General features: G+C 40.0%; 1 protein-coding gene across 1 annotated transcript in view; it reads left to right on the plus strand.

Moving 5' to 3' along the window:
* Nucleotides 1–18,002, plus strand: part of NTRK2 (neurotrophic receptor tyrosine kinase 2) — a gene marked incomplete at its 3' end in the record, with an annotated part of 203,362 nt that overhangs the window by 56,817 nt on the left and 128,543 nt on the right. Inside the window, exons 10-11 of the mRNA XM_082074505.1 lie at nucleotides 1,512–1,612; nucleotides 2,843–2,942. Coding sequence (XP_081930631.1) covers nucleotides 1,512–1,612; nucleotides 2,843–2,942 — 201 coding nt within the window. The remainder of the gene's footprint in view (nucleotides 1–1,511; nucleotides 1,613–2,842; nucleotides 2,943–18,002) is intronic.

An 18,002-nucleotide genomic window follows, 5' to 3' on the forward strand; every position in this document is an offset into this window, starting at 1 on the left:
CTCTCGCTACTTGCTGCAAAGGCAGCAATAGATGTAGAGATGCAGTGCTGAGTCAGAGAATTCAAACAGTAGAAGACCAGGAAATTGAATTTTGTTTCTCATGAAAGCTCCATATACTTAATTTGTATTTTGGCTTGAAAGAGTCCTATTCTTCAGCATGCATCATGAAGAGACTAAATAGAATACATGAGCTGATCAGACAAGGACTGTACTGACTGTAGCACTGATGCCAGAGGTAGCTGCATAGCTTCATATACCAAAAAATCTGTACCATGACAAGTGCTTTGCAGAAATCAAAGGAAGATTAAAAGCCCATTGCAGCTTGCTGTTAGCATTGTTAGCTGAGGTCTCCAAAATGGCCTTGAGAGCTAAAGAAGATAAAGTCTGCCAATGTGCAGGCCCTGCCTGCCCTTGTTCAGCAGCAGCTCTGCAGTTGGAAGAGTTCCTACCTGTGCAGTTAGTGCGAGCTACGCCTCTGTGTTCTGCTTTCTCAGATTCCAAGTTAAAATTTCATCTGTAGCACTGATTTTAATTGAAATGTATAAACAAATATGCAGTTAATTCCAAATATAAATTGCAATTCTGGAGTTGCATTTTTATGATAGATGCAATTGTTGACTTTTTTTTCCTTCTTTCATCTGCACACATCACAGTCATAAAATTGAAGCGTTATGTGTATTTCCAGATGCAAACACAAAATATATGCATTTATTTTATTTCATGCACATTTCTCTAAGTTTGTATGTATATTATTCAATTCTTTTTACCTCATTTGAATAATTTGACAGGAAATCATGGGCTGTAAATATCTGTGTTTCATTTTGAGATAATTATAAATAATTAAGCCATATTCCTTCTTTTATGGTACAGACCTGTCAGTGGAATTATTTTGACAAATCAAATTTCTTCACACCATCTCAGACAGTTTTTTAAAGGTTTACCTCTATGACAGCTTATGGTGCTAGACTGTAACCTCTGTGCACACAACAATATTTTTTTATTATTTGTTAAACAAAGAAAAAGAGCTATTTCACATTTGGTAGTAATAAACTAGCTGAAAACCCATCTGCCAAGTTCTTCTCATCTGAACAGAAGTCCCCAAGCTAATTTCTAAGACTGTCCTATATTTGGCTGAATACAAGGCAGGAGAAGTTCAGCATAGAGGACAGTCTTTAATTTTTAATGGGAAGTCAGAAGCACATGAAAATAGCTTTATGGACGGAGTTTTTATTTAACTCAAGTTTGTCCAGTAGAGATAGACATTATGGTGTAAATTACTTCTCTTTTCAAGCTTATCAGTGTAACACATTTGTTCAAGTATCTGCCACAAGGAATCCCCCTACCCTCTGCAAAGTTTGAGCTACATTAGCAATAATGTATTGTTTCTAAAGAGCTCAGAGTCCTGAGAGTTGTTAGTGGACTTGCCATCTTACAGACCAGAAATGATAAAGACAACTGTTTCACCTCTAAGGTTACGAAATTATAAAAGCAACCTTTTTTCCTTTCCTAAGAGTATGAAACCACACCTAATGATCTTGGAGACACCACAAATAACAGTAATCAAATTACTTCTACGGATGTTTCCAACAAGGAGAATGAAGATAGCATCACTGTAAGTATATATATTGTTTCATGATCTGTAATCTTGGTGTACTTTCTGGCTACAGAACTCAGAAAACTGTGGAAATTGTAATAGGACCTTGAGCTACCAGAACACTGGAGCTATTACTGTGTTGTGATCAAAACTCAGAAAAAGAGGGAAAAAAAGAAAATCAATGCTCCCCACTCTTGGCCTCCCCCCCATTTTTTGACAGAGCGTATCACTTTTCAGTACAAGTAAAATGGCTAGTTATTTTGTTTCTTGCTTTTCCAAACAAGTAGCTTCAATTTTTTAGCCTAAGACTTTGCTTCTAATTTTAGCCAAGGAGAGCAACTGTATTTACAAAAAAAGACATCCAAGGTAATCTGAAGATTATTGTTGCAATTCAGGTCCTGAAGTCAGCTCCTCCTTACAGAAAGGATGTGCTGCAGTGAACTTTCAAATTCTAATTATATGTTTTTAAAACATGATTTCATGTAGGTTTTTGATAATTTGTAATAGACTTTAATATAAGTAGCTGAATTGGTGGGTTTCCTCCTTTGCTGCCTTGCCTCTCACGCTTTCCTGAGCTGAATTGCTGGAAAATGGTGTCAGGTGGCCAGGCTGATTGCTGTTGCAGCCTCCCTGCATCGGTGACTCCAAAAAGCAGCAGGTGTTGTAGAGTGTGTGCATTCATGTTCACTAGAGAGTGGACTGTGAGTCGGGACACTGTGCTAAAAAATTGGTCTGTTAAGAGAATCATTGAATGGCTGAGGCTGGAAGGGACCTCTGGAAATCCTTTGTCCAGTTCCTCCTGCTTAAAGTGGGGCCAGCGTGGTTGCTCAGGGTTGAGTATACTCTGCTTTTGACATCTCCAGGGATGGAGACTCTACAGCCACTCCAGGCAATCTGTACCAGTGTACAACCACTCTTATGGTAAAATCTTTTTCCTGTGTGCGTTTGTTATGTGGGTTTTTTTATAACATGCTACTCTGCTGGAAGGGAAAGGGGTGATGCACACTTGCTCCCACCTACCTTGAATGTGTAGGATGTTGAAAAAGTTGTTCTTAGAGGTGTCTGAATCTCTGTTCTCTGCAGGATAGAAGAAACTTCAAGTAGTACTCTTTGATCCAAGTGCAAATGTTTCCCAGTTGAAATTAGTCTCCTTACCTAACTGGGGTAATCTGAATGTATGTTGAATGTCTTTGAAGGTAGTTCATGCGACTTAAACAATCAGATCTGTTTGTGTCCTCTTTTTTTTAGGTGTATGTTGTGGTGGGAATTGCAGCACTGGTGTGCACTGGCTTAGTAATAATGCTCATTATTCTGAAGTTTGGAAGACACTCTAAGTTTGGGATGAAAGGTAAGCAGGGTTGTTTTTCATACCTTCCAGTGTTGTTGTGGGTTGTATGAGCTGATACTGTAGACTTCTGCACTGAGAGCAGCCAAAATAACTAGATTAAGTACCATCACATTTAGTAGGGTTTTTTATTCATCTGGTAAGTATGGGCAGAGTGTAGAATTTTGGATCAAACTCTTCTCTTTTTTTTTTTCCTTATAACAAATTGCATTTCTTTCCCCTCTGCTGCAAATCCCCCTGCGATGCTTCCTGGAGTAAAATAATTCTTGAGACAGTGTAGGTAAGAAGAAGATAGGAAATGAAATTTATTCTGATATGAGTTTGATTGCAACGATTTAATGAGAATCTATGCTGCATGTACTTCAGATCATACTATAATGTCACATTAAGGTGACAGATTAAAGGGGAAACAATGGCAAGAATGGAAGGTGCGTTTGCAGTGGATCCTGTCAAACTGGTGCTTTCTGACAGATGCATTTCCTTGAGCTTCTGTTTGTATCTTGGGAAGTAGCAGCTGGAGAGAGTGGAAAGTGCTCATGTCGTGTGGAAGGAGGAAATCTCAGCCCTTCCGTTTATTCATTTATTTATTTTGCAGACAGATGGAGGTATGTGAGATGTGGAGGTACCTGCAACAACTCAATTACTGTATTATTTTACTGATATAATCAGTCTCTGTCTGGTGATATGGGTGAATTACATTAAAAAAAAGAAAAAGCACTGTCTTGTTGCAAAGACTAGAAGGTGCTTTGCTAGGTGCTAAAAGAGTTGAACATTTGTTATTAAGATGTGTAGATGAGGGTCTGTGGAGAGTGGTAAGTAATCTTTTGGGAGGCTCCTGTTAACTGTTTGTCCTTCCTCTCAGTTGTGCTCGTGACATAGTACCACATGAATGTATAGTTTGGTAACCCTGCTCTTCACAGGTGCTCTGTATATTTTGTGTTTCTCTATTCTCTTTAGAGGAGAGCAGAGCAGAAATGTAGTCAGGGCAGATTACCTTGTTGGGCTGGTAACCTTTTCTCTCACCTTCTTCAGATGGGACCAGTCTCAGCTCTTTGGAGTAGCATTAAAAGAGAACAGCCATTGTGAAATAACCTGAATAGTGACATGGAGCCAGCCGGACAGACCTGCAGAGTTTTGGCCAGACTAGAAAAAGCTTTCTGTGACCTGAACAACAGTTCAGCATAAATTTTGTGTCTGAAGCTTTCTGAATTATATTAAGAGAACTGATGTAGATGGAAGCTAGATGAAAGCAATGATGAGAAATGTCTGATGCTAGTTCTTTAAAGCTGAACGCCTGTTAGGTTTTTCAAAGTTTGCATTAAATATTTCAACACGACATTCTTGGAGGAACGAGGCAGTAAACTCTATTCTGAGGGAGAATGTGCAAAAGTTGCATTTTGTGTAGTAGCATATTAACTTACCTTCCAGGAACTCCCTACATGGGTGGTGGTGTTTTAGTATCTTCAGGTACAACTCTTCTCACAAAAATATTGCTCTTGCCTGATCAGTAAGTTTGACCTCAGTAGTTTTTTGTTGCAGATTTGTCCATGTAGATCACATCTTAGTAAGGATACACTTTTGGGAAAATGACTGAAGAAATTCTGAAGAAGCAGCAACCTCATATGTGGTGTTTAGTTCATTCTTTATATTTGACCAGTGATGGTTAGGCAGATCAGTAAAATGACCTCACAGTTCAGGTATACTCCTTCAGAAAATAATCACAGGCATGGTATGTGTGGTAATGGTGAAATCTCACTGTGAGCTGCAACTAATTCTTGAATGGTTTGTCGGAATGGAGTGACCTTCAATTGTCCCTGAAGTGAACCTCAAACTTCTCTAAAGTCTGCATTCACATTTGAGCTTCACAGTCTGGATCTGTCCATAGTCCAGAGTCCTGGGAACACTCTTTCTGTTTATTATCATCGTAGTACAATTGCATTCATATTAAAGCAATATTTAAAGACCTGAGATTAGAACACCAAATCAATATGTAATACCCAGACTAATAATAAAATATTACCTGTTCTGAAAAACCTACAGCATATCTTGAGAATTCATAAATGAAGATTAAAAAACCCTGGGGTATTTGAGCTTGAGGAAGATGAATCAAAGTTGAAGAGAAATTTTTTTACTGTCAGTATTGATCAGTACAATATGTCTAAAAGGTGTTATTTTTAAAATTCTGAATAAAAGGATCAAGCCAGCTACCTGTGAACTCCTTGAGTCATTTGCCATTGAATTAAGTGACAGCAAAATTAGTCCCAAGTTAGCTTACAGACATAGTTGGTGGTTTAATAAGCAGTCTTAGTAGGGAAGAAAACTATCGATTGCCTTTGAAAATATTTATAAAACAAGATAAAGAAATCTTCTTTTCATATCTTACCCAAAATATGAATGTTTCGCATTCATAAGAAGGAACTTCTTGAGTTAGATCAGGCAGAAATGCACAAAATGCTGTACTTTTTTTCTATTATGTTGTGAGGACTCAGGATGGTCATCTCGGACACCCTGTCTCCCCACCCTTCTTCAGCAAGCAGTTTGGAAATAACCAGGATAGTCACTCAATGATTGAAGCAGACAAACAGGCACTCCGTGATATTTTTCATGTAACCATGTACATGGAAAACATGTTCCACTGAAAATCAGAAAAAGAAATGTGTAAGCAAATAGGCAATCAGCACTGTGTGTTCAATAGGAAATGTTTTTGTGTAAGGGATGAAATTTTCACCCCATTTGGGTTCGCAGCAGGCATCTGCAGCTTCTCAAAGGCATTTATACTTCATATTTTTAAATGCCAGTTTATTCCGTCTTTTGCATGGGCATCATCTGGTGAGTTTTTAGACTGTGTCCTTGCTGAGCCCTTCTGTGCTTGAAGAACTTGAGCATGGTTGGAGTGTTCACAGACAGTGACAGCATCCCTAGAAGGAGATGTAGAGCAGTCAGTTGTGTCTGAGCTCTGCTGCATCAGAGCTGCCTGTGTGTGGAAGCACTACAAACACTGAAGAGCTGCAGAGACTGACACAGAGCTCACATGCCTCATTGTCTTCTTTCCGTTATTGTACTGACCAGGAAAGAGTCCAGTTTATGTGGAAGGGGGCACCAGATCCTCCAGGAGCTTCCAGTACTTTGGCATTCTGATAAATCTTTTACCAAGATCTGCTGAAGAGTTGTATAAAAATAACTTTCCCTATCTTTTGGCTTCTCTCTTTGTGTATCTAAGGTGAGGGGACAACTTGGGATATATTCATTTCACTCAGTTACCTTTCTAAATGGTAGTAATATACTATTTTTGCAGGTAAGGAGGACAAGCAAAGCTCTCCTTCATGGCCAGTAGCAAAACAAAATATCACAATTGTGATATTGTGGATTCTGGTTAAAGTCGGATTGCACCATATGAGGCAATTGTTTTAATTCTTGCAGTGCTTCTTTTCACTCTGTTTTTTAGAGCTAAGGGAGATAGCAGGCTCAGTTTTAGGAACAGTTTTAGCAAATAACTAGTCTGTGATCTGTGCTAGAAGATACTCAAAATAAGGTCAGTACTAAAAAGTGATACTGTTCTTTCTGCTCTGTGGATAAACTCTCATGTTGTGCTAGACTTCCAGACTTCCATTGCAAAGTTCATCGGAGTAACTGGTGAAACATAATTCTATTTCTCTGCTTGTGTACATGTTAAACACCTTATACAGGGTCTGTTGATAACAGCTTGTGTGTGAAAAGCTGCTTTTGGTTGCTTGAATCTGGCGCTGACCCTTGCAAGATGCTGAAACATAAATGGCGAAAGCCTCAGTTAATTTCTTAAATATATTCATTAAGATTTGTGGGTTGCTCTTACGAAACACCTTGGCTTGCAGTAGGATGTGAAAGTGCTTATGGTGGGAATTCACTGAAGGGTATCAAGACAGCTCTTACCATTTTGTGTGCATTTCTGACTCCATCTAACCCAGTTATGAAACTGGAAAACAACAAGGGAGCTGGAGTAGAGAGGGCAGACAAAGGTTTGTGAACTCCCTAAGAGGATTTATGAGAGAATAATTCTATTCCTCTTTTATTCTACCTCTTGTGTTTAAAAATAAATGTAAATAAATGACTAGTTGCAGCATAACCAACCTGATACACTAAGCATGAATGAAAGTATGGAGGAAACTGATGTAAGATAAATCAGTAGATAAAGTTTGAAATAACATAATTCAGTTAAAAGGAGGAAAACATTTTTGCTGATTTCAACTGTAGTGAATTTTAGCACAGAGTGTCCCTATTCCAGCAACAAGGCAATATCCTCAGTGGTCCTTGCTTGCTAGGAGAGCTGGAAGTGAATGATTACAGGCAAGAGTATTATCACAGCTGCTTTACTGTAGAGATAACGGAGTTTGTGTAGGTTTTACCAAAACCAGAAAGGAGAGAGAACAACACACTCCTCCCCAAAGCAGCCCCTTCTGTCTTTTGAGAAGTTAACAAATACAATCTGACAGAAATAGAGGGAAACATATGTGTACCTAATCCCTTTGGGGTAAGTGGGGTTTTTTTTCAATGTTTGTATGAAGTTTCTGTCGGTGCTTTGAGCTGTGTGCAGTAGTGCAAAGCTAAGAGAACAAGCTGCGTCTGAAATTCCCATTGTACTTAGCCAGTGCTAGCTATCTTCTCACGTCTCCGAGTTTGGGTGTCATGCTTTGAAAGATGCTCCTCCTTCCTGGAGTGCTTTCTGAACTACCTACCATGTCTAAACTTAATCCTGACTATGAATGCTTTCCCCCTTCCATGGTCTTTAAAGTCTGTTCAGTTCAGGGTACAGAAATTTGTTTTTCTCTGATCAGGTAATGAGATTGTGTGTTGATTTAAGAAAGAAAACAGCGTCCCTTTTAGGACAAACACCCCAAAATATTACCTGTTCTTCAAGCCCTTGTTAACTGTTTGTCATCATTTTTGCATGTAAGTTTGAAATTGCGACTGTCAGTCAGGATGCTGTGCTCTTTCACCAAGCTGATTAAAAGTTATGAACACATCCATGGATTTTGCCTACCAAAGTCAAATCAGGGTATTTTCTCCTACTTCTTGATAGTTTTTTTGCTTAAATGGTTTCCGTAACTTTTTTGCTGGGCCATGAACTTCCTTGAAAACATTTTAATTAAAAGCATTGGTTATTCCAACAGGAGCATATTGAAAATTTGAGGAATATTTTTTCATCCCTGTGTGTCATTATCTATGTTGGTTTTCCTTGAAAACCCTTGTTATTTTTGAGCTTTGGTCCAAAAGATGGTACAGGAGAGGGCAGCTTGGAACTCATCTTCAGTTGCAGCACATTTCTCAGTTGTCTTACAGTATTTTAGTTTTGATAAGAAACACTATACAACAGCATGCTAAAAGCCTTCTTACAAAGCAATAGTGTCATTCTGATACAATGCAGCCTTGACTTTAACACTCATTTAGCCAAGTAATCATTTTTACATGATTTTTAATACAATGCTGTCCCAGTGAGAGTGGAGTGCTTTACTGTTCTGTCTGAACATGACCATTTATTGAGGCTTTTGCATATTCTTTTCAATGTAACTTTAGGGCCAACAGGAAATCTTTTATGTCTTATTTGTCTGTAAGCACATAGCAAGTGGTCATTGTACTCTCTGTTTTAATACATTTTACTTGACTCCACATTGTTGTGGGAGAGGAGGTGGTTGCAACGGACTTCAAAACAAACCCTGCTTCATTCACATTGGTGACTAAAGGGTTCAGATTTTGGACAATTTAGATGTCTCTAAGCGAGGGTTTTGAAGTGCTGATAAGGGGAAAGGCAGAGCTGTTCTATTTATTAACTCACATGTTATCACATTATTTGCTTAAGCAATTGGGTTGCTTATAGACTAGGAGAAGAATGTAATGCCGTTAGAATAGAAGAGCTTTTACTCCTTTTAATTCTAAAACAAGTGAAAAATAGAAGCTTTGCATCTTCAGCAAGGACCTGCAGTTTGACAGATATTATCTCATGTTCAGATTGGTCTGCAATAAGCCTGCAGTGAGGGTTTCCTGGACAATTTTGCCATGTTTGCCAGATAATTAGGAAGATCAGTTTGGAGCTTGGGAACATGCTCGCTGCTTGACCTTAATCAAGTCACTGAAATTCAAAGCTTTTTGAGTTTCCATTTGTACCTATAGAAGCAATTTTGTGCTGTGTTGTACCTACCCAAATGCAGATTCTGTGGGCGTTGATCCTATGTCGTTAGAACATTTCATTATGTAGTCAATGAGCAGAATATAAAAGAGGGATTAATTCATGTGAGTCAGTGTCGTAAGATAAGATGTAGAAAAAATGAATGTGCTCAAATCTACGGTATTTTTAGTGAGTAGATGTGTAAAGGCAATGATGATATTGCTCATCTCAAGCACACACAAGAAGCTATTTTTGTTGTTTGACAGTGACATTCCAGTCCCTGCAGTCATGGGCAGATCATACAAGTTGCCTTTCTCTGGGGCATCCCTTGCATAATGGGGGCAGTAATATTTACTTATCACATGAACATTTGGAAGATAGGGTTGTTAATGCTTCTGAGTACCTTACTCTGAAGAAGCAAATTGCTGTAAGTACTTCAAAGAATGATAGTTCTTATGAACTGATCCGTGAAAGTAATTTTGTGTGAAGGATTTTACAAAGATCTTAAAATACTTAAGCCACCATTCTGTTGTGTTCCAATAAAGGAAAAGACATATCTCTTAAAGCATTGTTTTGGGGCCACATCACTCTATCAGAACATAATGTTAGGTATTTCTAGCTTTTCATCGTTTTTATTCATATAAAATTTGGTCTCAGCTTTCTGTTTCTTTCTTCTACTAGTTTCCTGAGACTGATCCTGAAGTGCAAGATATAGGAGAGGAATGTAGCTCTGGTTCTGTAGTACAAACAAGCCAGTGGGTGGCATGCCCCATATGTAACAAAGGATTTAGGGAGACATCTCAAGTCTGAAGCTGGGGAATTTTTAATGATCAGATGGTGCATTTGACTATGATATTCTTTGGTTGCAAAATTCAAACTCAGTTGTAATGATTGAGGCAGAAGAGGAATTATTAACTTGCTGAGAGCTTTTAATGGTTCAGACTACCATACTGATGGATATTATTAAAACAGGAAAATTGTCTGAGGCTTTGTGTCTGTTACTAGTAGAAAATATATGGAAAAAAAGTATAAACAAGTACCTGTTGTATTCCACTGCCCCTCAACCAAAAAGTAGACAAGCAGGTGATGGGATAGAGGAGTGCGCATGTATGTGATGTGCATGAGTGAGATGAACTGAAGAACTAGGGAGATGCTGAGTAGAGGACAGCTTAGAGATTAAATAGAAAGTGACTGAAGAGAAGTGAGGCTAATAATGGATGCAGTGGAAATGAGGAGAGCTGAAAATCATAGTTGCCAGGGCTCTACCTTGGTGTGGGCTGAGGCTCAGAGGAATAGCACAGCTCCTACATTAAGCTAGTGGCAGATTGCTCTCCAAGTTTTTATTTTACAGAGTTCAGAGTTTCTCTTTTAGTTTCTTATGTGCAAATGGTGAACACTTACCTGCTTTTACATGAACTTTTTTCCCATATGCAGGTCATGCTGTTTTGGAAATGCATTAGTTTGTGAGGGCAAATTGTGGTTTAGCCCATGGAGAATTTTAGAGATAAGTGAGACTACACATAGGATGAAATGTGATGAAGAGAGGAATGGGACATGGGAGAGAAGGTGGGTCATGGATAATTAAATATTTACCTGTAATCAGTGTGATCAGGCACAAAGAGGCTGGAAGAAGTATTCAGATGTGGGGACCGAATGGGAACAAAGAAGAAGAGCAGATAATAGAAAAGCTGGCCTATGCTTTTTATTTATTTATGTGTTTACTAGTGGCCCCAGTTCTCCAACGCTTTAAGCACCATTTACTACAAAGTATATGTGGGCTTGGTTGTGATCACCATTTGAGGAAATGTTGGAGCTAGATGATGCTAGAAAACTACATGTTAAAAAACAAGGAGTTCTTGGAAACAGAGATGGGAACATGAATAGTAGATAAATAGAAGGTATTCTGGGTGGAGATGGGGTCCATTGTATGAACTCCAGCTAAGAAAAAGGCTAATATGGAAGGGGCTGCCAGCAGAGGTGCTGATAGAAGTTGTTCCTGGAGGCTGGTGTAGCTTGTAGTGACTCACCACAGAACAGCTGGGGCTGGCAGGCACCCTGAGAGTGGCCAGTCCGACCCCCGGCTCAAAGCAGGGTGAGGTACTGTGGTTTGCTCAGGGCTGTGATCAGCGAGAACTGAATATCTCCAGGGATGGAGACTTCACAACCTCTGTGGGAAAGGTGTGCCAGTGTTTAGTCGCTCTAACAGTACAATTTTTATTTCCTTATTGTATTTCAGTTTGTGCCCACTGCTGCTTGTCCTGTCTACAGGACACATTGACTTACACTGCAGAGGAACAAAACAGGGGTACATAGAGGTGGCATGTGGACAGAGATACTTTCTGAGCTGTTCTGTGTTGCTTTTGAATACTGTTTTAATTATGAAGACAAGGAAATACTGAAAGGTTAATGTAGGCCACATGCTATTTTCAGTACGGTGACATCTTTTTCAGGGAAATTGTTTGGCTCAGGTATGTGAGTCTCAGTTGAATAGCACCAGTGGGGATTGCAAGCATATATTGCTTAGGACTTCACTCCTTTTACAATACCTGTCAGATTTAATATGAGTTTTCTTCCATTTGTGTTCCTCAGCTTTCAAAAACCGATGTAGGATTCATCCTCTGATTGAGTTGCATTAATTTCTGCTAATGGCTCTGAAGTTTGAACCTTTTTTTTTTTTTTTCCTTTTTCTTTTTTTCCTGAGTTTGGGAGAAACCCTGTGCTTGTCCTGAGTAGTAGATAATACAATGACTCTGCTTTATAAAGTTCTGTTTTTAAATACCTGGCCATCTTAGCTACTTATCAATTCTCTTAGCAGATGCTAAGGGCTTAGTACAGTTGGAGTGCCCTTTTTCATTTCATTCCTGTAAAAGCATTCAGTATTGAATTTTGCACAACAGGGGAAGATTGACCCTGGGCTCAGAGCCTGGCTAGGGCAGAACACTGTGCCGGAGCCCTCCTCACAGTTGTCATTCTGCTTCCTGCAGTGAAGCTGTGTCTTTTAAAGCAGCATGCACAGAAACACAAAAAGTGGAGACTCATGTAAGTTTGTTTTTGGCAAATGTGTGCATCTAAAAAAGCCCCACAAACAAACTGCTCAGAAATTTAATATAATTTTTAAAGTTTTCTGATGCTTATTTGAACTTTCCCCAAATCTGGCAAACTGTTTGTTCGTTCTTGTTTGATTTTGCAAAAACATACAGGAGTAGCCTTTTATCAACAGCTTCTTTTAACGTATCTGAAGACGCCTTTGTTTTGTTTGTGCACTCTCATGGCATTATACTCTTTGGATCTGAATATCTGGAAAAAAGCATCAAGAATAGATTTTTTTTCCAGGTTCATGGTGTTTCTTCTTTCAGAATGAACAAGAAGAACTGTAAAGCCATTGTTGTAGCAATGCTGTTGCTGCTTAGGAATAAATGAGGAAGTACAAAAGTTCACAGGAATTAAGAAAAATTAAGACAACAGGTAGCCAAGCTGCTTGAGTATCTAGTAAAAGGAACACTTTAAGTTTTATTTCAATTCTGGGCAAAAGTTCAAAAAATATTGTTTTATTCAAGTTGAATGGGTCCTTTTCATATCTCTTTTTCACACACCCACCCTGATGCGTGTTTATCACCTCGCAGGATATCTATAACCTGGGAGCTGCTTTGTATATAAGCTGTTGACGCAGCCCCACCACTGCAGGTTGTGTATTCCCCAAGGTGTTTTCTTTACGGGTAGCTGAACACACCTTTTCCGAGTGACTCATAGTTGTTCTCTTCCTGGAGATCCTGTACCTCCCCAGTGCTTCCTCACAAGTGCTATATAGGTGTGCCTCTCTGCCTCACAGTGACCACTGTTTTAGGCTGTCACATTTATTTACTGAACAGTCATCAGCCTGGATGATAATCCAGTGTAAGGGTCGGAATAATGTATTATAAGTAATGCCTTTTATTCCCATAAATGAGTGATGAGGTGAAATGGGAATGGTCTTCTCTGTTTCAAAGTTTTTGTGCTGTTTTCAAAGCCTGTTTTCTCCTAATACCTGTGTAAAAATCAGAATTGTGTTTTTAAACACAAGTCTCTCATTCTTTTTTTTTGTGCTCTGCCCTGTTTTGACCTATTTAACACTGTTAACTTTGCCAGCGTCAGAAACCAGGAAGAAATGATGGCACTTCCAGTATGGCATTGAGAAACAAGATCTAGCAAAATGAGATCAGTCTTATTTCTTTGAGGTTTTCTTAAGAAAATTAAGGCAGGGTTGAGAATCATTCTGGTTTGTTGTGTTTGATTTTTTGGAGCTTCCTAAAAAAGGCAGTGGGGTGGGACCAATGTAACAGGTTCTTTTATGGTGAAGTAAACCAGACAGACTGTTTAGTAACTATTATTTATTCTAGGCCAGTTTTATTTGTACTGGTAAAGGTTAATGCCACTGCTTCTTCAACTGCCTGGTGTAGCTGAATGCCCAGGAGAACAATGTGGAGTAATGCAAATGTGCAAGAAGTATTCAGAAAAAGTCTTTCGAGTGGCCCTGAGAGATGACAAAGTATTTAACGTGAAGCTTCACTTCTTCCTGGCAGTTTGGCCAGCCAGTCTGACTGTGGTTCTTGACCTTCTACAAGCCCCGTTCCTTCTTGCCCTCTCTGAGCACTGATGGTGCAGCAATACAGAGCTGGCACATCTGAGGACTCAGACCTTTTCCCTCAGATCTCTTTTGGATTTTAAGTGAATCATCCTCATGGAGTAACAGGAGGGAAGAAGATAGCCTATGGTTGTGGCACAATCTCTGCGCTGCCACAGCTCCCCCACAGAGTACACAGAAGTGTCCGCAGCTGTAGGAGTTAATTCATAACCTTTGTGAAGAGCGCCTGTGATCTCGGGTTTGCCTCCACATTCAACGGGGCCAGCCTCACCAAGCAAACCTGCCATATATGGCCTTGTAAAGTAGGAGAAACTTTGACTTTGGATCTGGTCAGAAGAGGTTGTGAGTAATTCAAACTTGGAAAGAAACAATCCTTAAAAATCAGTGAATTCAGTTACAAAACCCTTTGTTTCACCTGAGAGCGCTCAGGCACAGGGACTGGTGGCCACAACTGAAATTTTTGTGATCAGAGGGCCTCCCAAGTAGTGTTTGTGGCCTAATCTGTCTGTGCTTGTGCCCTTTCAAAAGGTTGCATTTCTGTGATTTCTAGGAATAGGCAGCAGCAGAAATGTACCTCACAGAAGTATTTATTTTTCCACAATAGTATCTGAAGCAGAATTTATTGACATCCCTTAAATTTTTTGAGAGGACCATTGCAGTGTTTCCTCCGACACCCTGCAACGTTTTCTGCCCTTTCCCTATGGCATGTGGGGCTGTGTACTAAGAGCAGCCCATGTTTTTGGTCTTCAGGTGGGTCTGATGCAGTTCCTCATTTGTTGAATGTGTCTCACATTTGAGCTGCTTGAGGGCCAAATCAAAATGAGCAGTCAAATTCTGTGTTTGTGGCTATGACCAGCTAAATATTTCAGCCCATGGTCATCTTCTTGGAGGTGTCTTTTGAGCTCTCACAACCTCCAGTCACTTCAGAGAGCAGTAGATAGCCTCTCCTGCTAAATTTCTCTTTTTCTTTGCTTCTGAGTGCCAGCTTGCCAGCCAGGCAAGTATTTTAACTGATTCTGATGGTGCCTGAAGCTTGTGCATTGTATCTACTCTTGTGGTGACCACTCCCTGTGTGCTCCAGTCAAACATTAACACAGGGTATTTTGCTGCCATCAGAAGAAGTCATGCAACCTGCCGGTGGCACAGTAAACCCCAGGTGCCCTGTGGGTGCAGGTTGTGCACCCGGTGAATGGCACAGGGCCTGTTCCCAGCCCAGAGGCTGTGAGTTTGAGTGATACAGCTATTAAGCGTGAAGGCATCACCTTTGGCATGTTAAATCTTAGGGCTACAAAAGCGTTCTGGATAAGCGTGACTAGGCGCTTGCTCTGTGCTTACATGATCCCTCAGGCAGATACTTTTTGCCCCTGTCAGAGGCAGGGCAGTAGATGTTCATTTGGTTGGACTGGCATAGTTATCCTTGCATTCTGTGCCTGCTGCACACAGGAAGGCTGACAAGGGAAGGAAAGTTTCTTTCTCTCTGTCTCCTAAGCACTCTGTTGCTTTGGTAAAGAAGAGTATAAAATAACTACACATGGCTTTATTTTATCAAAGTAATAGTTTGGAATTTCTTACAGTTGATTTAGGATGCAATTCGCCAATTCACTAGATCATCTAGCATAAGTGCAGCGGAACCAGAGGAAACATTGCTCCTTTTGCTCATTGGTAAAGCAGCCTATACCTGGTTCTTGCACACGGCATTTACTACAGGCCATGTGGCAGGCACAAGCGGAGCATGATAGTAAACCAACAGAGGAACAGAGGAGTGCTTATGTTTTCAGACTGCTGGACCATACTGTGCTAAGGCCATGGAGTAACTTGGACAGTTTGAACCTCTGCGTTTCCCTTTGGCGCAGCTGAATGGTTTCTGAGCTGAGGTCAGAGTCTGTGTGTTCCTGCAGGGACTTGGAAGCATTTGTCCAGTTGCACATTTCAGGCCCAAATGTGCCAAATTTGAATAGCAAGAGAAGGATGCAGCTGTCTTACTCCACCTTCCTATAGCTTCCTTCTACGGCAGCAATTCCGCGCAGTGCTGGCGTTGCCTGCGGCAGTTCTGGGCTGACAGTTGTACGCTTGTGGTGCCAAAGGGAGAGGAATTCCTACCTTGTGTTTGCAGTCTTTATGCAGTTGGCTGTGACTCACCTGTGTACTTTGAAAAATCTTCATGCCACAACGGACATTCATGATTAATCACAATGACATTGTCTAGCATTTAAGTGCTTAGGTACTGCAGTGATGGTAACTTTTGCAAAATTTGACTTGCTCTCAGCAGCCAGGACAACATTTTTGCTATGTACAAGCTATGCTTCTACAAACAGGTGTTGTGATTGCATAAAGCATAGAGCTGAGCACTGTTCTCACTGACCACTACCTGTACAAAAAGGATGTTCATGTGCACTGTTGTGTACACTAGCTGCCTTGTATCAGTGACCTCTTTGCCACTGAACTCCTCTACTTTGTGCACACTAAATTGATTATTGTCATTTATTACTTACCTTTTTAAGTGCAAGGCATAGAGCTTCTGAGAGTTGCCCAGTGCCTCTTCCAGCTGTCCCAGCTCCCAAGTTTGCTTCAATTTTGATTAGATCTTCAGAGTTAGGCTGTCTTTTACCAACTCATTCTATTGCGGTTAACTACTGATAACCTTTCTCCGCTGTTACAATCATGAAAATGCATCCAGGACTGTAAGAAATGCTGTGGAAATTCTTTAATGGAAATGTTTTCTTTCAGTTCAATAATTTGGTCACCGGTTTGTTTTGCTTCAGTGTGAAGTGGGGAAAAAAATCAAACAAACTAACCTTAGCTGCGGTGGAGACTTCAGAATTCAGTGTTTATTACTGTTACCTAGTAAAAAAGCTGTCTTAATGTTTAAAACCTTGCTAAGTGAGGGGATTTTGTAAGGGGGAGAAGGAAATGGGCTTCATGGAATGGATCCACTGGTATCTAAGGATGTTGGTATGCTGATGGCATCCTTCATGAAAAAAAAAATAAAGGCCAGTGAGCCTGCCTCTCTTTTACACAATGGCCCCTTTATACTACCCTGCCAGTAAATGAGTGTAGATGGGAGTTGGACTCATTTAGATTGATAGGGGCTAGCATTTCTTTGGGGGGAGAAAAGTGAAGCAGGCAGAGGTCCTGCGGTTGGCTGTGTCAGCTTCCATGTACATCTAGGAAAGTGTCTTTTCAGTAACATGGGAAACTAAATCCTCCCAGAGAATAGGTGGAACCTAATCTTGACCTTTAGCTCTTCAATTAACCTTGGCACTGTAGCACACTGGGCTCTGGATGAGGGAGGCATATTAGAGTGGTTCTGAAATAGCTTCTTAAATAGGAGATGAAATATCAGTGTTTTGCTGGAATACTGCTTCCAGCCAACATGGCAGGACTTAAAGAAAAGGTAACAGAAAAGAGCCCCAGTTAATATGGTCTCTACTGAACCTGCTCTGGACAAGATACTGACTAGGGCCAATTCTCCTAGGTGAGTCGTAGCTACAAAAAGAGAGAAGAGAGAGTGCCCTTAACCACACTTTGGATATACCTGACTGCATTGGCTGGTATGTGTGGGAAGCACAAAAAGTACAGCAAAAAGTATTTTGCTGATGCCAGTAGGAAAACTCAATGTGTCTAGTGGTAGGTATGAACACAGGTTGTAGCCTGAAATGGTGAATGCTTTTTGTACAGACTGAGAAGTTCATGTGCATTCATGTTTATGTATGCTTACACATTCCTGTTTGCTCTGTAGCTTGTCAGCTATAGACAGATAATTATCTTCCTAAATGGGATTCAGAAGAGTTTTCTGCTTTGTTTAACAGAACTTTATGGTGTTTGAATATTTTTATTTGTCCAGTATAGTCATAGTTTAGTGACTTAAAAACCAAATATATCACTTTTTTAAATACTTCATGGCTTCACTGCTTATGATTCACCTTTTGAAATATGTAGCTCTGACACATTGCTGTTGTACAATTTCACTAAGAAGAGTTGCTAATAATGCAAAATAGGTCTAAAATTTTAAAGGTGGAAAAATAAGAAAAGTGAATTTTGCATGATTCCTGCAGCCATACTTCCTTTTCTGCAGAACAGTGTTTTATAGTTCTCTGTGTAGATTTTTGTTTGCCTTCAGGAGTAGTACAGGTGGCTGGAGAGTCCTTGTACTAGCAGCACCTTGTGAATAAAATTTGTGAAGAAAATTACATTGCCTTTTTTACTTTCCTGTGTAACCTCATCTAGGTGTTCCTGCTCTGGCAGGGGGATTGGACTAGATGATCTTTTGAGGTCCCTTCCAATCCCAAACATTCTGTGTGAT

This window comes from Streptopelia decaocto, assembly GCF_964273445.1.
Source record: "Streptopelia decaocto genome assembly, chromosome: Z".
NCBI classification, from domain to species: Eukaryota; Metazoa; Chordata; class Aves; order Columbiformes; family Columbidae; genus Streptopelia; species Streptopelia decaocto.